The 21,939-nt window shown below is 38.2% G+C and overlaps 1 protein-coding gene across 1 annotated transcript in view; it reads right to left on the bottom strand.

Moving 5' to 3' along the window:
• MOCOS (molybdenum cofactor sulfurase) overlaps positions 1 to 21,939 on the bottom strand; it is a 231,072-nt gene that overhangs the window by 189,978 nt on the left and 19,155 nt on the right. The window contains exons 2-3 of the mRNA XM_055705183.1: positions 15,496 to 15,585; positions 12,741 to 12,807 (exon numbers count right to left, since the gene is read on the bottom strand). Coding sequence (XP_055561158.1) covers positions 12,741 to 12,807; positions 15,496 to 15,585 — 157 coding nt within the window. The remainder of the gene's footprint in view (positions 1 to 12,740; positions 12,808 to 15,495; positions 15,586 to 21,939) is intronic.

The following is a 21,939-nucleotide window of genomic DNA, read 5'->3' as shown; positions in this document are numbered from 1 at the left end:
TGAGTCTGCTCCACAGAAATACTAATTACATATGTAAAGACTAAATGTTTTCCTTCTCAGTAGCCTATTACCCACAGATTTGAATTTGGAGGGTTATTTTCCCTTCACATTACCAGCCTTCTAGCCAAATCATGGGCACTACACAGGTACAAAAGAGCACAAAAGTAGTGTTCTGTATGCAATGCTGCTCTGCCTTGCAAAACTGTAGCCATATCACCTACCCACAGTAGCAGAAGGAAAACATAATAATCCCTTTGCATTGTTATTAAATCAGCAGATAAACCTGTGAGCAAACATCTAGAGCAGAGTGGCTAAGGAAAAGAGAAGAAACATCTATGCAAGAAGTGTAGAAAATACATGATTAAATTTACTAGAAACCTATTTCCAGGTCATTAACCATTTTGGCCAGACACAAACTGCTGCTGGGACCTAGAAGAGAGTACACAGACCCACAGACCTCTAGTTCTCCTCTCCTGACTTGCATCCCTTTCTTTGTTTTCAGTTTTATTTCACGTAACTCAGCTATGTGCTTTGGTGGTCATTTTTATCAGCAGCACTAGTTTACTGTACCCACTACAGGTAGTTTATGTAATTTATGTTTTTAATTTTTCTGCAAAGCACCTAGTACAATGGTGAGAGGCTCCATTTAAAATTACCTACATAAATAAGCAAATATAATACCATTAGCATGTAACAGATTGTGCTTATCAAACTATAAACACTGTAGGTTCAGAAAGTTCAGCACCAGCGTGCCTACCAATGCACCAGAGGAATGTGTATTCATTTTCTAATAGGTCTAACAGAACCTAAAATGTTGCATAACACAGTAATAATCTTCTCATGATTTGCTAGGAAGAATTTAAGATTCTCATTTTCTTCTTTACACTGTATCAGTAGCTTTTCCTGGGCAACACGCTTGTGCTAGACCCAAAAGCATAAAAGTTGCATACAGCGGACAGCCATCTACCACAACTCCCTCCACACCATTAACAGCAGGAATAATGCACAAGACAGGTTAAGAACTATGTGTCAGATACAAAACCTTCTGAAAGCTGTTCTCTAGCGAGCGATACTGGACTTCTTAGCCCCAGCTCCACAAGTCAGCACAAGTCTCAAGCAATTTGAGCATCTGCTCAGAGCCCTGACAGAAAGACACATTCCAGGAGAGTACGTGGCACTTTACATACCCACTTTCAGAGACACAACACCAGCCTAGCAAGGACCTTAGCCACGCCACATGCTACAGCCATTATTATGAGCTGCTGTGAGTCTGGCAGCAGTGGTTTTGACCACCTCCGTTTGCCTGCTCTTCTGCGTGCCAAAAACTACCCATCTCTGCCACAGCTGGCAATGAGTGCATCTGTGTGTTTCCAGCTGCTTCAGCACCACATCCAGTGCCTGAACTTGAAATGACTGTCAGCAGCTCCAGGCTGCTGGCTCCAGCACCAAGCATGAACCTGCAGAAGGGGTGTGGAAGGAGGCCATGAGAGAGAGTAGCAGCACATGACCAAAGCCAGTAGAACATGATTTATGTCACAACTCCTCTCATGGCTTCCTTAAAAGCTGTCTTCAAAGCTTTGCCACATCAGGTTTAATGAAAGATATGTCTGCTGGCCTCTTTTCACCAAATAATATTTTCCTGGGTTTTCTTTTCTTTTAGGAAGTGGCACTGATATGCATGCTACACGGAATAAATCACTAGGGTGATTTCTTTCACTGTGGTTGTAAAAACAAGTTTAGCAACATTTATATTTTGCTGTGATTGAACCTTCCCACAGAGCTGCCATTCACAATTTTTAAATGACTTACAATATGTTTTGCACCTCGGTAATTATATTCTAAGTTATCAAGTTCACGCACGCTCTTTTTCTAGCAACCCATGCGCTTGAGAGAAATTACTTCTGAACATGCTTAATTTTAAAGTCTTCATTTTACACTGTATGTAATCAAACTTTTTATTAAACATTGCCAAGCAATCTGTCTCATTTAGAATGAGCTGCTAGAAGAGGCAAAGGTCCATTAAGCTGTTAACTGCACACTATAACTCTGTTTTCTTGAAAAGTTATGTTGAATGTAGTTTCCCCAAATGCCTAATTCCATATTTACTTAATTCTACTGCCATAGCTGCTACACTGGTCAGGTATATGATAACAAATCAATACAGCCACACCAGCAAAACTCTCCCATGTAGAAAGAGGGAGCAAAAAGAGAAGATTTCGTTTCCATTTCTCTTGTCTGAGTTTGATACAGGGAATTTCACTGTACAGGTACAAAACACAATTCTGCTAATGTAGAAATACAAGTACACCCTAAAGGCAGAATGCTTCTGCTATGGTAATGGCTTAAGTGATTTGAGAGCTCAAATTCATTGCATGTAAACCTCAATTAGACTTGAAAATGAAAGCTCAGCAAGTGACATCGAAAATGTTATATGCCATTGTTTTTAGATTACTCATAATGGAGGTCAAAAATACTTTAGGATGTGAAAATAAAACTGAGACGACTCAAAAACATATAAGCCACATACAAGCATTTTCAAAAAGATTGCCACCTCTTACATATGGTTCTAAAATTACTTGAATGCAGTTTGTATGCAAAACCCGTCATCAAAACATTTGACTATACCAAACTCAATAAACATCGTTTTTTACATACTAGCTAATTAACTAGACCTTACTTCGTATCATGTACCCTTTCCAAATAAAATTGTACTTCTCATTCTTAAATGACTTCATACCCACCTTTGGTTTAGTTTGTAGAAACTTGAATTATATGATAATGAAATTAGAGTGGAAAAGGATGAAGCATATATTAATTTCTCTTAAAAGGCACATAACTCAAAATACAGTATTACATGTATATTGACAGTTATTTTTCCTTATTTCCACTCTATTCAATAAGTTGTGCAAATCTTGTCACAACACTGAGAATGAAGTAATTAACATTGGTATTTGGAAATTTATTATGGCTAGTAGGTAACTCTCTGTCAGAAGAATCTCTCTCCTCCAAACCTTGACCTGTCCATAGGAACATCTTCAGCTACCTGGCCTTCTCGTGTCTTATCAAGGCCGTGCAGTTTAAAAATGGCAGGGCACCTTCCCAGCAAGAATTTGTGGTCAATCCCTTCCCAGTTGAAAGGCCTGTGATGGCTCTGATGTGCCAGGCATGCCTGTGTCGGGTACAGCAGCATGCCTCACTGCACTGTCCACAGGGGACAACCACAACCAACAATCCCTTAGCAGAAACGCCAAAATCCAGATGCTTTAGCCCTTTCATTGATACTCGTGCTTACAGCTCTGACGTTCATGGGCCACAACCAGGAAGAAGGTTATCTTAGATCCTTTTCACACAATAGAAAAAACACCTGAAGAAATCAAAAGGGCCCCAAATTTACAAAAGAAAAAAACATAAGTATTTTGTTAAGAACAAACAGTCTTGAAACACATCAGCACTATCTTTCAAATTACAATAGCTGTTCAGGGCCTGAGACCAGATTAAGAGAATTAAATTTCCAAAACTCAGTGGAGTGTGTGCTTATTTAATTAAAAGCAGGCAGATTTTCATTTGCACTTCATTGTTAAGAATACCACCTATAATATCACATTTTGGCAGTGCAGCTTAACTCCAATTTATACTAAAAGCATACTTCATCAAACTCATTCTGAAGTTCATTACAAATGCTAAATGCCAGTACTATTTGCTATAGCGATCCTATCCCATTTGTATGTTTAAATAGGCAAACAAGGTCAGATAAACTTGGAGTGACTTGTGAATGTTCTACGCTTTTTCAGATGAAGCCTTTTGTATTGGACCTGCTACTGTAGATATATTATGTATGCTTGATTTTATATTTCCACAAGTATGGCTGAACATGTTGGAAAACTACAGAACTTTCTTGCCTGTATCTATGCCCATAAACATGTTATTTTATTTTCCTCTCACAAACCAAGTAGAATATTATACTCATTACTGGACTATATCCCACACAGCAAGGATTTGTCACTGACTGACGTAAATTTACCCTTGTGCTCTGCCTTCAGACAATACATATGCCCCAGACTGTGCTCTGTAAGGCTGGCACATGGTCAAACTTTCTCCCACCCAAAGGAGAAAGAGGGAGACTTGAAAAGAAGCAACAGCATCCCATTTACTGAGATAGCCACTCATGACAGCTGAGAAGTGCCACTGGAAAATTGGAGGCCTCCGTCTTTCCTCTGAGCAGCTATGTCAGCCAAGTGGGAGGGAGGAGACGCACTGCTCCTACCTATTTTGGCTTAGGCAAATTTGGTTACCTGACCTGTATCATGGTTGTTTAATTTCATGTTTAATTTCATGTTTAATTTCAAGGACACCATCTTTGCTTAAAACCTTTGTATTAGAAATAAAGTTTAAAACAGGTGAGAAATTTGAATAAAAAAAATAAGCAGAGAAACAAAAGGAAAATAGAGCAAGTTAGAATGGAACTCACTAGTATTGCCAGCAGGTACTACAAAGGTCTGTCTTAGTTTTAGGCACTTATTTGCTGCAGATTTTCAAACTACCAATGAAAGCTAGTGCATTTACCTTCAAAAATATAGATGCTCAAAATGATCAAGTTTTAATTTTCTCTCCTTCAAGTTAATGTGGTTTCCTACACAATACATTTCTGTACAAAATCTCAGTCTTCTTTCATTTTTCCTCCACTCGTTTTCAGTACCAACCAGTTTATGGACCACATTATCATTTTTAGCCTAGCATGAAATTTCAGAACAAAAACAAAGAAGAAAACTCATCTTCTAATCATCTTCTAACAAATTTATTACATTCTAGAAGAATCTCCACAAAGATGTGCTTTCTTTCATCCTGGAAATCCATTGTCTGTAGGTTTCCTCTGTTCATCTGAAACAGCCATGACATTTCATTAGTTTTACAATACTTTTTGCCTTCTCCTAGCACTCAGAATATTTGACCAGGTCACATGCCATCTAAAGAATTGTTTATTCTATCTCAACTACCATACTCTTGATTGCCATACTGCAGGACTTATTCTGTTTTGGCTACACATTTCAGAAAGATTAAGGCAATCCAGAAGAAACCCAGAGGCAGAAGCAATGAGATTGGGGTGGGGGATGAAAAGTAGATCTTGGAATTAGAATCTGGTCTTGTTCAACTTATGTAAACAGGACAATGGTACAGGTCACCTCCACATAAATGCATCAGAAGGGGTTATTGCTAGAAAAGACAAAAAAAGCCTATAGGCAACTGAAAAATTTGGTGCAGAAACAAAAAGGACACTGGCTTCTCATAAGCCAGCAGAAGAGTGTTTTCTAGCCCTCCCAGTGGGGAACGATCATCAATAGTAGATGAAAAGTGCCCTGTAAATAGCAGGAGATGAGACACAAAAACCCTGAAGGTCACGTGCATTCCCTTGAACCATACCAGGGATGTTTATGACCTGGTTCTCCTGAAACCTGGCAGCCTAAAACACTTACTGGGACCTCACAGTCTCACTTCACCCTTGCTTGGGCTAAGGTGGCCAGTTTGCACCACGTCATTACCCATTGCCAGTCACCACTGATCCTTCCATACTCCCTGTTCTCAGTTTCTTCTGCTCAACACTGCTTCGGGCTCTGCTTCCTCTAGTGTTTAACACGTCATCCGGGCAGCCTGGAAGCTGTGCAGCTGCCCTGCTTTCTGCCACAGAGAAATTCAAATTTTCAGCAGAGCAGCAATGACCCCAGTAACGAGCCATTATATATTTAAGGAACACAGTGATCTGGCCTCTGCCTGTAGCCAAGTGGGTTCTCAGTGCTGAAGGCAGAAAACAAGGCAACAACCACTAACAGACATGGGATATTAACTGAGAATTTCAGCAAGACAGCTGGTTACAGAGGGCAGCAAAACAGAAAAAAAACCCCCAACATTAGGACTACAGCATCTAGCGTGGGTGCTGTAATTACCCTGCTCATTAGACAGAGAGAAAGCTGAAGGCATGTGCCATTGTTTGGCAAAGCAGATGTGTTTGCTCTGTCTGTAAGACTGGATGAGCTACAGATAAGTCTGGAACAACGCATAAAAGCCAATGGCATTACAAGAAATGAGAAGGCAGCCGCAGTTACACTTGATGGAACAGGGATAGAAGATAATTCTCAGGCTACATCACAACTCAGAGAAAAAAAAAGTAATGAAATCACTCAAACACTTCAGTCACCTGCCCCCCAAAGGTACCACTGCTTGCAGATCGTACCTGTTTCTGGAGAATAAATGATGGAAGTTCCTGAATACATCACTATATTCAGGAGATTAGAAGTTTACCAGTAGTTTAGAAAAAAATATATATATTCAGAATGTAAATAATATGCCATGAACTAGCTAGCCCCTGTTCATAATGACAAAAAATTACAAACACTAATAGCTATTCACATGGGTGGACTTTATTGTAAAACCATTTCAGCAGATACCCATGTTTGAAGTGCTAAAAATCAAGACAGGATCATGAAGTGTGTGCAACAAAAACAGTACCAAAGAGCTGAGGAAACAGAGCAGTAAGTAGAGTCAGAATTAACATGCTTGTGGACAGGGGAAAAAGACTCATAATGTAAATTATTATTGTTTAAGGACTCAAGTCTGCTCGTTAGAACTGCAGTAAGGTGATTAGCAAATATAGGGATGACTGCAAAAAGCTCTGCTTTTCAGCAGAAGTCAAACCAGGAATTTCAGATTCATTGAGACAGAGATGGCACCAGGGAAGTCCTTGGGAATGCTGTAGTGTCTCTTCAACAGCTTAATTATAGCAACAAATGAAGTATTCAGATCGCTTTACAAATGAAATGAATATGATTCAAAATGGAGCTCAATACTGGGTTTTCTAACTTCACAGAAAGATTATTAGAGACTACTTAAAAAGGTGCAGTAATAAATTACCTCTGTGCTTCTAAAACATAGACAAATTCATATTTAACAGGGCTATGATATTAAATATACCATAAGATATAAACAGCATAGGTTAAAATTTCATCAGTCATGTACTTCCCTGTAGAGGATCACTGAGTAAGTTTCAGATTAAAATGTCTGCAGTCTTCAAAAGAAATAGACATGAGAAAAAATTATCAGCTGAATTTTGGACAACATAACTCAGGATGGCATTCAAATTTTCTTGAGTTGAAGGAAATGGAGCACCTTTTCAACTCTACATAACTTACGCTGAGAAACAGAAAGTCAAAATAAAGTTGTCAAGCACAACAGGTGCACACAGGGGATGGAAGAAATTATTTTTTTGCTAAACATCCAGCCTTCCAAAAGCCTTATTTAAAATACAAATAATCATCTAGGCCAGTAATGAAGTTGTCAAATTCCCCTGGAGCTACCAAAGGAACTGCTAGTGTCCCAACAGCTAGACAGGTCTGTTACTACTCACTAAACAGCTAGGGCAACAAGTGTTAGCAGAAAAGTCACAGACTGGTGTCACAGAATACTCTGTTTCTTAGGAAGCAACTGCAAATCCAGAAGAGGGTGGAACACTGCATTGCTTCTACAAGTATTGTACAGCCTAGTAAGGGAAAGAAATATAAACTATAAGACGAAAAGAAGGGAGAAATGGAATTTGCATTGGGGAAATTTCACTATTTTTATCAATGTATTTTGTTCCAATGGGAATATCTCATTCATCAGATCAAGTGTCCTCTCACAGGCATCCCTGTGGACATAGAGGCCACCAGGCCCCTGCCAAAAAAGCAGCTGAGGAGGCAGCAAGGCTGTGGGCATTCAAAATCATGAACTAACATGGTGGCCTGAATCCAAATAAACCTGTACCACTCTCCCTACTGTGAACATTATTTAGAGAGCAATGGCACAGCAAGATCACTTTTAAACTTATTCTCCCTTGCTTCTTTGTCACAGCCACATTATAAAACCAGATTCCTGAGGGGTTTTTTTCTGAATTGGGAAGGAAAAAAATCAAAAGTCATACCCACCCTTTTTCAGAGTTCTTTGCAAAACACCCTGTAACTACTCATACAAATTAAACTCAGAATTGCCCAGGAGCAGTTCATCCTTTGTGTTCATAAACTAGCAATCTTCACCTCCAGATTTTGATTTATTTTACTGAAATATTTATTTATTTCAATAAACGAAGCATTCCAGATTTGGCTGTCTTTGCAACAAAGATTACTTAAAGAGCATGACCATGAACATACAAGTTTTATTTACTGCAATCTCTTCATACAAACCATAAAATATAAAGCTGACTATCAGAAAAGTAACAGACAGTATTAGCAAAATCCTTTCTAAAGCTTCAGTTTATCAAGTTAATGGTTAATGAATGTATTAAAACTGAGAAGAAAGTCCAGGAGCAAAGTTCCAAAGTAAACCAGACTAATTTCATTGGTTCTTAAAACAGTCTCCTAACTCATTCAAAAATAACAGTACTGTTACGCTGTCCAGAAGCTTTTCACTACCCTGCAGAGGACTGCAAAGAGTAAAGCCACCAAAATTAATTGAGTGACTCACAGAAACAACTGTTTGTAAAATTGAGTCCTTTGTCTGCATTTTAAGTTTACTATCCATCCCGCTAGCTTTTTTTTTTAGTGCTAAGAAGAAAAAAAAATAGGTTTCCACAGCTGCATAAAAGGCTAGGTATGGCCAAGGAGAAAACAAGAAGCATCTGCACCAAAGCCGTTGCTCTGTTGTTACTCAGCATATAATAGAGCACGGTCAGGATATCAGCCAGCTCACTGTGGGCACACTAGAATTGTTTCATTGCAAGTCTACGTAAAATAATTTCATGAACCATGAGGAAAAAGATCACCCCTCTTGCCTATTATCAAGCTCTTAAAAAAAAAAAAACCCAACATAATTATCTATCATAATTATCTTCTAATGTTTCTCCCATTTGCCATATACAGAGTCACCCCAGTGAGCACTGTCTCCTTTTGCTAGACTTCACTGACTGGTATTTCAGACTTGCCCTTCTGAGCAGCAGGATCAGGAAAAGCAGCATTTGCAAATGGTGCTATAAAACAAGCATGCAAAAGAGCTGAACCATCCTAGTTTCGAAACAAGATTTTCAAGTTGATAGGTACCATTAAGGAGAAGAGGATGCAGTGTTCAGATGTCACTCATCGCTACAATCTCCCATCGATGACCTTTGCAAAGGACAAATCAATACTAAGCAGATACTGTATCTACTATTTCTTACTGTGTAGGAAAGGTCAACCAATTTTCATGTATGTATCAGCTCTAACATTACTTTTTCAGACACAGAACTGCTTAAAACCTGAGAATAAAGAAAAAATTCTTATCTTGTACATAGCACTATTTCAGAACATGGTAATTATAAAAGAAGACTTGGAATGGAAACTTATTTCATAAGCAAGGTACGATGCTTATAGAAGGAACGCAAAGCTCTATCTTGCTATCAAGAAATGTTCTCTACAAATACAACGTAAATTAAATTATAAACAGCATTTATAAGAATGCTTCCTTAGCAAAATACAGTACCACCTATGTGTTTCACCACAGAAGCAAACATTTTTAAAAAAATACTAAGCTATTTACATTCATTTTGTGCACGCCTGCTACACTTTTTTTCATTCGTTTGCTCAGGCCACAGAGATTATTCTCCTCTTATAGTTCACTTAGATGGCATATTTTGAGAGAGGCCTTTATGGAAATACACATTTTGGTTCTATATTTAAACATGATCCCATTTAGCTCAGCGCCAAATCCTTTTAGCTTCAGTGAGAAAATTCTGTAATATATATGTTGCCCCAGTCTAGGAGATGCCTGGTGCTGAAATCTTAGCTGAAATTTCTTGCTTTTTTACTGTATATTTGAATTCCCAAATATGCTTAAGTTTAACATTTTATAGAACCTGAAAGTTCAAGGATGAACATCAAAACTCTATTAAATTCAACAACACTGTGTTTAAATGAAAATGTATCCTTCTGTATATCTTAAACACACCAAAAACGGAAACAACACCAAAACTTCAGTCTGGGTCTGGTTAGAAAACACTGCTGCTCTATTTGATATTGGAAGTGTAAGAGCTACAAGGACAATGTTTTAAAATATTCAGAAAGCTAGTATTTTAAAATGCTTGTATATGGGAAAAGCGTTATTTAATACTCAATGTAATGAATTTCTGAGTTGCATTATCTGCAGCATCAAAAGGAGATACTGCACTCATGTTCTTTAGCTGTATGGAAGTGGAGCAATGACATTTCCATACATCTGTAAGCAAAATCACAAAAAAAGATCTATGATTTCTTGATGCATACATTTAATACATTTTGGTAAGGTTTATTACAGTTCTTGCTTTCTCTTCTCAGCATTACTCATGGTTAATGTGGGGATACACACAATGTTAAAAATACCTCAGCAATTCATTTCAAGTAAAGAGAAGCAACGTTTTTAAGATTCAAATAGTTATTTTTACTCTTACTGTGTTTGAGTCGGTCAAGGTAAGCCGTTTTGATTATTGTAATTTTGTAAATCATAGAAAACCTCCATTGACTTAAATATTTAATCATTTGTTACTTTCTTGCAAATCTATGTTCTAAGAATGGTTTCTGTCTGACAAACAAATATGAAGGCAAAACCAAGTCATACAGCTTTGTACTGTGGAACAGTGTACATTGCCATTTTAGAAAGGTCTATTCTGGTGCTGCTATCACCAATATTGACAAATATAAATTAAGCTTTTTGTTTGTTTTTAATTACTTGTTTGTGTCATCTCATCAGAAAATCAAATGTTGTTTGTTTGGGGTTTTTTTAATCATATTGTCTTGGAGCCAAACACTGAAAAAAAGCCATACTTCTAGCTGCAGCCATGTGCCACAAGCAGAATTATATCCTTTCACTGAGGAAATCCAGTCTATGACCTGTGACGCACGACAGAGCTGCCTGTCTCCCTTTCTTGTCATATTGCTTATTCTGATTAGCTGCAATGGCATGGTAGTATAGATTTTAACATACTTTTATTGCCTTTCAGGTAGCTGACTTACTGACTGGTTTTGGGGCACTTTCTTCCTGAATTTTTATGACTATGCCTCTTTAATGATTATGCTTTTTAAAATTTTATTGGAGAATAATGGCTGAATTTCTGTAGGGATAGATGACAAATTCTTTTAGGTAAAATACTGAAAATGTTCACTTGGATGCAGAGGTTTGCGTTTTTTTTCCAAAAAGAAAAAAAACACCTAATCCTCAACCCAAAACCCAATACAAAAACTGGTATGATCCTTGGCATTTCGTATCCTGCTCTTATAAAACTCTCACGCTTTTTTAAAGCACGATCCAAAATAAAACAGACTGAAGATATCAGCTCTTTTAAAGTAATCTATATGGTACACAGTGAAAGTCTATTTCCTTACTCCCTAACAATGAAGAACACAGAGTACAATAGTAGTTATTCTAGAAACAGCTACACTTTCTACTGTGCCTTCATAAGAAGAATGGCGAAATGGCAACATTGAAATATCACCAAGAGTAAATGGAAACCAGAATGCTAACACTGAATGTGAGCACACAGGTATGCTCAGGAGACTCTGCAGGGCTGTGGTATTGCTGTACCTGGCTATAAGTGTCTGCTTTTGGAAACAGCTATTCCTCATAGATTGTCTCTTTCATTTCATTTGGTCCTGCATTAACAGGTTGTCAACCTGCACAGCATAAGAGACAGTTGTGGAAGAAGCAAAATTAAATACTTTCTCCAGAAAGCTGGTGGCAAGGTGGAGTGGGGTGGCAACAGGTTATAGCCAGTAGCATCTTCCAGCTAGAAATCTTGGTTTTTCACACCCTTATAAAAGCAGCAGAAAGATGTAAGGTAGATTTTCTTCATTACAGCTATGAACATTACAATACTATACTTCCATTACTATTGACCTGAATTCTGTGGCATGTTTCGGAGAAATCTTTGCTTTTAAGGAAGATGATAAAACAAAGAGGAATCCATGACAATTCTTTTCTTGCACAAAGAGTGCCTTTAGGCAGGTAAATAAACTCATAGCATACATATATTTCAATAAAGACATATTTTATAAAATATTAAGAGTTACCTAAAACAACCCCCTAAAACTAATAATGAAGTACCTAAGTTGTATATTTCTTCATGGTGTAAACTAATGGCAAGAAGTGTGCTTTCAGCACACTGTATCCTCAACTTTCAGGGGGATTCCTTATTTAGAGATTCAGTTCACTTTCTTGCCTGTACCCAGAAGCCCCAACACTCTATTTTACCTCTTCTTTTTCTTTTTTGCTCTTAAAAATTACACTAAAACTACTTTAAAAGGTATTTTATTACTCCAACAGAAGTAAGTACCTGCTGTAAAACAAGGTACATATTCCCATAAGCTTTTTATACATTCTCACAAGCCATTATGCCCCATTTAATTTCATTTGAATTTTAACCATGTCCTTACACTTAGTTCCACCTTAGTATCTTACCACACCATCTTACTAATAATCGCTTTTGAGATTCCAAGTTCTGTAATTTAATTAAAACTGTGGACTAATATTACAACACTAATTTAACTACAGGACTTTGAGAATTGGTGCATCTTGGAGAAAAAAGAACTGACTTTGCCGAATACTTGACTGTCCCAAGTACCTTGTGTTTTAAAAGTGATGTCATTTTCTTTAGATCTAATGACAGATGACTTCAGAAAATGACATCACATCAAAGTCATCAAAACAGCACAGGCCTAATAAAAATGAAAACTATTAAGTGCATCATACAACATCTGAAAGAAAGATTATTCTACCTGTATCGGACATGCTCGATTGTGTCATATGTCAACTTGCTGCTGATATTCTGACTATGAGGGTTGCCTAGGAGACAACAGAGATACTGAAGTTAATAATTATTCATAATTTTCCTATTAATTTTTTCTTTTAGGAAAGTATTACACCAAGCCAGCTTGAAAAGATGACAAAGAAAGATTTAACGTATACTTCACAGAATATGCTTCACAGAGCTATGCTCTGAAGTTCCTTAGAAAAGTTAGTCGAGAGAAGGGACATGCAGCAGAAGAAAGCAATTATGGCAGACCCTGAAACGTCAGCTGGATCATTTACTCTTACTAATACTTAGGCAGTTCCCTTAAAAAGAAAAAGCAACTGCATATGCACAAACATATTAGGAAGAACTACAGACAGAATGCACATTCACAAAAATATTCGCGCACTAGCTGAGAAGCGATTTAGAAGAGAAAGAATCTGGAGATGATAGACATTCATGATTGGAAACCAGGACTAACTCTGGTTTTTTAGTGTCTGAAATTCAAATAGCTCATGAAAATATAAATTTTATTACAAAATAAGTAGCCACCTTAGCACAGCTCAGCACAAGCATGCATTAACAATTAAGACAGCACATAAAGAAGGGCATGAATTTATCTTCTTGAGCAAAAATGACTACAGCAGTATCCACACAGGCACAACACACTTTCCTATTAGTAAATGCTTAAAGAACATGCCTACAGAGTTTGGAAAGAGAACAAGAAAAAAATTGCTAATTAATACATCTTTTTTTCACTAGGCTGCAACATTAGCTACTCTCTTCTTAAAATTTCAAAATCACCCTGCTGAAAGTTACTGAGTGAGGTGTTGAAAAGAATATTGAATTTAGAGTTCAAACCCAAGACTAATACTTGGATTTTTCATCCCTGATGTTGCATTTCTGTAATTTCCAATTCAAATACTCTCAATTTAGAAGTGAGAATTACTCTTACTTACACTGATTTCCCTCATTTACACATGCAACAGCTAAACTGCAGTTCTTTCGGCCTGTGTATTATCACCAAGAAAATAAAAAAAGTTGTAAGTCAAACTCCCTCTTCACTCACATCTGTATCTGTTAAATGAACTCTTTTTATATAACAGTTACTGCCCTCAGAGTATCAGAGATGTAAATGAAAAAAAGGAGATTTGACCATACTAGAGCTCGGGTTATCATTTTAGACAAAAGCAGTAGTAAAAAAGATACAATTTGTTCTCCCACACCATTATAGGCACTATGCAAATCTGCTCCAGACTGGCAGCACTACTATTTCTATTCGCAAGCGCTCAACTGATTAAAAAACTAAATTTTTTTCTGCCACAGATGGTACTTATAATAAGGGTTGAGCCCAATGTTGTTTGAAATAACTAAGATCAGAGTGCATATATTTCACTCTACAATGGCTACAGTGACAGAACATTAATTTTAATATCCCTGACATGCACTTGAATAGGAGATTTTGAATGTAATCAAATCAATGTATCTTGTTATAACAGCAAAGAAACCTATACCTATCACAAATAACATCTATTTTGTAGAGGAACTCAAATTCACATTCTGGATCCTGGCTTCACCAGCATTCAGGAAAAAAGAGAAGGGGAAATGACATGTACAATGGCACATTAAAAATGAAAACTACCCAGGACTCTCAAGTGGCTCACCCAAGTGATAAGCACAAGTGTGCCAGGGCTTGAGTGAACAGTTTTCTTTCAAAGCAGTGGTACCAAGTTCCCAAGCGAGGAATCACTTTGCTCCATGATCAGGGAGCACAAGAAAGGCACAAACTAGCAAAAAGGACACAAAGCCCACAAATAGTAACACACAATAAGAAATTTTGATTACTTCAGTGGGACTACTCACAGCATATATAGATCACACTACAGTATATTTTTTTTCTGGTTGAGCATGAGTCAGTAATATAACTTGTCTCACACAAAACCAATATTTCATAAAAAATGGATGTTGCTGCCTTTGTATAAAATTGCATTCAGTGTGTGGTTCTCAGCTAGATAATAATGTTGGAAAGAGATGAAAGGTTTAAGTAGAGGATCTTGGGACAAAATACTTAGAGGTGGTGCTGAAGTGCCCACATCAACAGCTGCAATAGCTACATCTCCACCCAAATATTGCATAATTCTGTAGCTACTTTTACTCACATTCTTATGCACAAGATTGCTTTGGTAATACACATCCTTTTTTCTGAGTGGGCATCTATGTCTAATCATCTGGGAGAGGTACAGTACCTATTCCCTGCCTAAATTAACTTGAGATTTTGGAGCTAAGCTTTCTTCTAAATAAAATTAATATACCAAGCCACAGTATAAGCTTCCTGTAATGACTCTCACTGAGGAGAGCGGTTCTGAATTCTGGTCCTTGCATATGAAATTATATATGTGTGGAGGGGGAAAAAAACCACCAAAAACCACTGAACAAACAGTGCTCAGCATTCCATTGTATTTGTTTATCCCCAGCATGATGCCATAACCCCTGGACAACAGTCATGCTCCCTTTGATTTTTCTTCTTCACCAACACAGACACGTCCATGGCCACCAAAGAACAAAGCCAGGGGTGGCACAAATGGGCTATGACTCCTTTGCAAAATCACTGGTCTTCCAACTACTTAATAGCAGTGTTAAAAAACTCACAGAAGTACTCTTCCAGCAACTTGAGAGACACAGTTTTGATCTATTTAGATGGAAACTTGAGATGACTAACAGGAACTCTGTTTTGTGCTTACCATAAATGTTGTTTCTGAGGTCATCAGTAAAAGCTTTAAGTAGACTCTCTGGGAAAAGTGCTGAACCGGCATGGTCAAGGTAAGTAATCCCTAAAATAAAGATAAAATTACTAGATTTATTTTTAAAAATATTTAATTCCATTTTCTCCCACAGATTACATTGTGAAGTACACCATTCAAAAACCCCTAATGCACTGCACCACACAAAAAATCAAGTTCCCTAAATTCCTGGGGTATGATATTTCTCTGCCCGACTTAGAGGTCTCTACAGCTCTTGAAAAACATTTCTCAAATATGTTCCAATAGTCAGGCAATACTCACAGCAAGGCATCTCTCACTCACTAGTGGGCAAAAAAAGGTTACAATAAAAGCCCAACATTGTGATTGCATCTTTATAATTTTTAATTAAAACCAAGTATTTTAAGAGGTCCTTCCTTTCATGTTTAGATTACACATTCTTTGGAAGAAAAAAATCTTTTTGTTCTGCCCGTACAAGACTGAGCAAGCTGATCTCTTCAGCCACAATACCCTGTTACTCCTAGGCACTACTTATTATGAAAAGTACTACTACCACAATGATAATTATTATTAATAGCAACAACAATAGTAGTGTTGCATCCTTGCTGACAGATGAAGCAATGCTCTCAAGAACTGACAAGGCCTAAATCATGCTTGAAGCTCAAAGACAGGACTAGTTTAAGTTTTAATGTATTTAAATATTTCTTGCCACTCTGCTGCACTTAACATTCAATTCATTTTTAAAATCTCCTTTTATATTATTAAGCTATTGCAAAACTTTTAAATAAATGCTTATTGGAGATGAAGGCTTTTTCATGTTTGGTTATTTTAGATTTCTTAATCTTTAGTAATTATTCTTCTATTTCTCCAGTGTGTTTCATGCCCTTTATTAGTTTTTTTCATTTCACTTACCTTAAGTATTTCAACCTATTTCAAATTTTAATAATGATGAATATGATTAAGATTAGAATTTATTAAGTATTTTAAAGGCCTTCCCTTTCCAGAGGGATTTAAAACTAAGTTAAGCTTTAAATGAGAAGCCTTGACACTTGGAAATACATATTACTATCTATTAGGTTGCTGTCGCAGTGATTCAGCGGGTAAAGATGTGAGGCAGTGCTAATGATAAAATCAGTCTGGACACCCATCCCTTCTCTTATTTTCAAAAGAGAAAAGCCCTCCTGTACCTTAAGATTTCCCCAATTACAGTGGCTAACACAAACAGAATTTGTAATGATGGCTTGAAGTTAATAAAGTATTTTGAGGTGCTCTGTGGGGTGGAGCATGGATAAAATCTGGATTGATTTATTAGACGTACAGAGTTCTTAGATTTTTTATTTTTTTTTAATCCTAGAAAGATTCTCCCAAACAGTAAGTAGTGGCACCTACAAGTACACGGGGGACATGATGCACACGGGGGGGGGGGGGGGGGGGGGAGCGTTGTGCCCAGCCCAGTTTCTGACAGGGGAGGTGACAGCTCCTCGGCTGGTGCCTGAAATGCAGGGGGTTTGGAGGGAGCGAGGCATGCTGCAACAGGGCGGGAGACAGCCGACCCCTGCCAGCAAGGGGACACCAGCAAGGGGATGCCACCAGCAAGGGGACAGCAGCTTCACCTCTGGCAGGCCATACGTGCACCATGGCCACCCCGAGACCAAGGCCTGCTGCGCGGCCCACGGCTTGGCGCCAGACACCTCTGCCCTGAGGTGGAGCTGAAGCAGGGAGGGACAGCCACAGCCACCGCCACCGGGGCCCAGCACGATGGCAGCGGCCAGGGCTGTAACAACGCACTGTCACGGGCTACAGCTCTGCGAAAACAGCTAGAGTGGAGGAAGGGAAGAGGCAGCCCTGTGCAAGAAACAGGGGGGAAGGACTGCTGTCCTGGAGGCAACCAACCAGGCCAATAATCTTTCTCAACAAAGCTCACACACAGACACTATTTGGCTCGTTAGATCTTATGGGCACCACAAGCACAACCTAGTGATGCTCCTCTGGAGGCAGACAGCCGCTGGGTTTGGACCTTCCGGCCAGAAGGCGGTTGACAGCACTGGGGTGATAATGTAGCCATACAGCACAGGCACAAACCAGGCAACTAGCTAAGGCTCCCCAGACACCAACCACCCGCTGACAAGGGCACAGGAACTTTCCATCCAGACCAACGCTCCTGTGAGGCAAAGTGGACTGAAAGATCTCTAGGTAAAGGCCCCATAAGTGGTTTTTCGAATTTGATTCATTACGTAGCTCATTAAGAAGGCCAAGCTTGCAGTTCTGTGAAACAGAGGCAAAACCACCAGCCGGTCATTTTTAAAATTCCTCCTCCAGATACATCACTTTGAAAATGTGCGAGGACATTTGGCTGAGGAAGGAAAAAATTATTAATTCTTAAACTTTTATTTTATCTTTAATGCTGTTGTTTAATTGAAAACAGAGAACAGCATTGAATACTCTCTCTCCACTGCCCCAAAAAAGAAATCCGTTCTCTCATCATTTGAGTCTGCGCTGAAGCAAATATCTTTATTGCTATTGCACTTTTATGCTGTAGTTTTTCCCCTCCTGTCTTACTGCAAAAAAACCTGTATTTTTAAAGGAAAGAAAAAAATGTGGTATTTGCATAACACTAGCAAAGGAAAGAACATGAATAACTTTCATTGTGCTTTTCCTCTGGTTTAATAACATTTGCTTCTTTAACTTTATTGAACGCACATTAACCAAAGAGATTTCTCAGTATATACAGAATAATACAGATCCCCTCGTTTCGCTGTGGTATTTACTATATAGGCTGTCAGCACTACGAAATTATACTGTTTACGGGAAGTAACAGAAGAAAGGAAATATAATATGATCAACCAAAAGAAAATTAAAATTTAATACCCATCAGGACATGGTTTCATTGCTCAGGGAAAATGTAAAATTAACTTTTAGTTTAATTTACATACCATTATGTTTGGAATGTGTAACTGACTTCATTGATCTAATAATATACCAACTATTTGATAAAATCACATTTCAGAAGTAGGTTTTTTTACAGGAGTATCAAAAACCATTCAACGTGTCGGCATTAGTTATGGAAAATTATTCAGCCAGTGTATTGGTTCATAAGCTGTAATATTCATATGCTAATATACTTGCAGATTAATTTTACATGGGGTACTCTTTGGGAACCAATGGGGGCCAGTCTGTCCTGCTGAAGAAGGCCCTGGCCCAGCTCTCTGTTCTTCTGTGCTACAATTCACCTCTTAATAAAGCATCCGCCATCTCTGTATGCCTGCCTTGGCTCTTTGTAAAACTTCATGAGTGCATGAGCACATACAGCCTCAGAAATGCCACGGGACCATTCAATTTAACCAAACATTTCTATCTCTTAAATGAAAAAAAAATGATAAAGATAATTTAATTTGATCATTTTAAAATTAGAGTTTAAGACTAGGTGAGAACACTCAGCTGTACATAATCTGACGGCCTGCAAAACACACAAGGCAAAAAGAAACTACCCAGATTAATCTTTTGGAGTCAAAACACCAGCTTCTGAGAAAAGCACACCTTCCTAAAAGGTGACTCCACCTGACCTTGAAGAAATTTAAAGGCATCATTTGATGAACTGAAAGTAAAACAACGCGGTTATGTCTTTACTCAATCTCTTGGTATGTATTAAGCTATATAAATGCCTGCCACCCACAGGATGGGCTAGAGAAGAGAGGCAGCACAGAGACCATGGAGGCACTCCCTACAATGGCCTGGTGGCACATGGAGGGTAAGCTTTCTCCTTCTTCATATCTCATCTGTAAACTCATGCCTGGTTACCCAGCTCCTATCTGACTAAATTATTGCTACTTTGGTATTACGTAATCTGCTGTTTTAATTCCTGAGGTTGTTCCTGGTGCTACACATTTATGAATTTTGACTGAGTATCACTTCCAAAAATAACCAGTTTACCTACATTCCATATGGCTGCTCCATGTCCACCTCCTTAACCTTTTGCCATCCTGTGATCCTATCACAATCAGCAAAACATGCCAGCCTGCGCTATGGCTTCACAGATTGTTTCTCACACCCCCAGCACTTCAAAATCCCAGCACTCCAGCTGATTACAGGCTGCCAGTTACATTACCAAAAGTTTCATAATGAAGAATGAAATGAGTAGTTACAAGACAACAACTACACAGAATCATGAATTTTGTTTGGCAGATACAAATGCAATTCAGTACGATTATATGCAAAATACTACTTCGAAGTAGATACAGCCAATGCCCCCAGGAAAGAGTGTATCTTAAGTACAGCAATATTAACAAAACCAGTATGAAATAGATTATATGAAAACAAGCTGAAGGCAAAAGAAAGCATTTTCTGTCCAAAGATAAATATGAGAGATTTTCATAAACCCGAACAAAAGCTAATGACAAAATAGGAAGGAGAGGACCCTACAGAAGTTGTAGACAAGCATGATATCATTTAGAGTCAGTGAGATTTTAACAGGTAGCATTACATCAGGTTATTTTAGTCATCTAAGTCAGATGCCCTTTAGAGGCAGCTCCCCCTTTCCACTGACTGCATGAGAACTTAGTCATCCCTCTGGGATGCTCCTACATTAAATGTCAAAAGTACCTTTAACTATGTAATACATATAACCTTTACAAAAAGTGCCTGAAATCTCACAATGACACAGGACATGATATGCCCACACACTGTATAGACAGGTAATGATCCTGGTTCTTCAAAACCGTTAATGAATTACATTAAAAGAAAAAAAAAAGAAGGAAAAAACTGAAGCAAACAAACCCAAGAAAAACATCCTACTATTATGGCTTGAGATTTGTTTTTGCTGGATATTTTCTTGATTAAACATTTAGTGAATATTGTTATCTGTACGTTCAGTTCCCGTTTGGTATCGATCTAGACAAAGGCTATCAAAACCAGATTATGTTTTCTGAATAACAGCATGCCTCTCACCTAAACACTCCTGCTCTGCTAGACCAGGTAATGTTTTGTTTCCCTTGCTTGGGGCCAAGGAGCTCTTCAAAAGACCACAAAAGCATAGCATTTGATGGACAAAGCCACAGATGCCCAAAGACTGAATAGTTACCATGCAGTCGAAGGAGACACTGTTCTTCAGCATGCTTTAATTGCTACAAGCTCAGTGAAGGAATGTAGCAGTCAGCCCACAGCCATGGGGCATGTTCCCCTTCCCACTGCCAGTCCACCAAGTTCATCAATTTGAGTAACCACAGCTTGACATGGCTGCCAAATGCTGATCCACGCTGGACTACGAGCAACCTGAATAATGGTATCAATATTTTAAAGGCTGCTAACAAGTTCCTGAGTTTTGTGGGAAACTGGTGTTTAATTAATGTATTTTAGTGTTGGACTGATTACAGAACGCAAAGCATGAAATGTGCTATTAAATTTATCTGTAATAAGTTCCCATTATTTTTTCCATGTGCTATTGGCTTGTATTATTGCTCTCACTGCATTATTACCTACAGCAAAGCAGACAGAACATTAAAACAGTTTACAGTCAATACCATACACCTTCTTTTCTTACTGTACTCCTCAGCAGGGACCATACCAACTCCACAAAAGCTGTTTAGGCAGCTAGGGTTATTCAAGTAAGCACTGGCACTATTCTGTACATGAGCCCCTACTTGCAGCTTATACTTCACAGCTTGCTGGTATTGCGGTCTGTGTGAGCGCAAAAGAAAGCAGTTTTCACATTTATTAAGAAGCCACATCCAACCCTATGAAATATATCTTTCACAGCTACAGAAGAAAAAAATACATGCCATCAAATTTCATCATTTGGCAGCTCCCATGCTAAATGAGACCACGGTAAAGGGATCAATCAGCACTCACCTTCGTCCCTTTGGCCTGTCTGTAAGACACAGCTTTATTCAGTGCTCACTTTTTGCCCACTGGGACATGATTAAATATCGACTGCAGTCAGTGATATTATTTCCACAGACACCTTTAATGGGTTGTGTGAGACCAGCTGAAGTCTTACTTGTGGGCGTGAATCAGAGGTACCTCAGCTACATGCGAATAACATACTGCAGCCTACCATCTCGTCACCTTTGGATGAAATATAAATCACAAGTGATTCATACCTAATGCAAGTCTTCAAACTGTAACTTACCCAAACTGAAACTAGCTTTCACACCTCTCTATGAAGATACTACTATCTTTAACTCTTCTTTTTTTTCCCTTTCTCTCTGATGCAATTGATTGAATAAAAGAAGAGTTGAAAGAGAACATATTCCCCGTTCTTCTGTTACTGGAAAATGCTTTTGCTGGTTTTGCTGAAATTTTCACAGAAACATTCACTTTTGTGTAGGAAAGGCATACAGAATTTCCACTGGAGATGAAAACACAATGGTAAAAAGCAATGTTTAAGGAATCTTACTAATAATTATTTATAACAGCTGCCATTAGCTAAAC

The sequence above is a fragment of the Falco cherrug genome, chromosome 3 (genome assembly GCF_023634085.1).
Source record: "Falco cherrug isolate bFalChe1 chromosome 3, bFalChe1.pri, whole genome shotgun sequence".
In the NCBI taxonomy this organism is placed as follows: domain Eukaryota; kingdom Metazoa; phylum Chordata; class Aves; order Falconiformes; family Falconidae; genus Falco; species Falco cherrug.
Note: the sequence above shows the minus strand (reverse complement) of the source record. Positions and strands in the feature narration are given on the sequence as shown.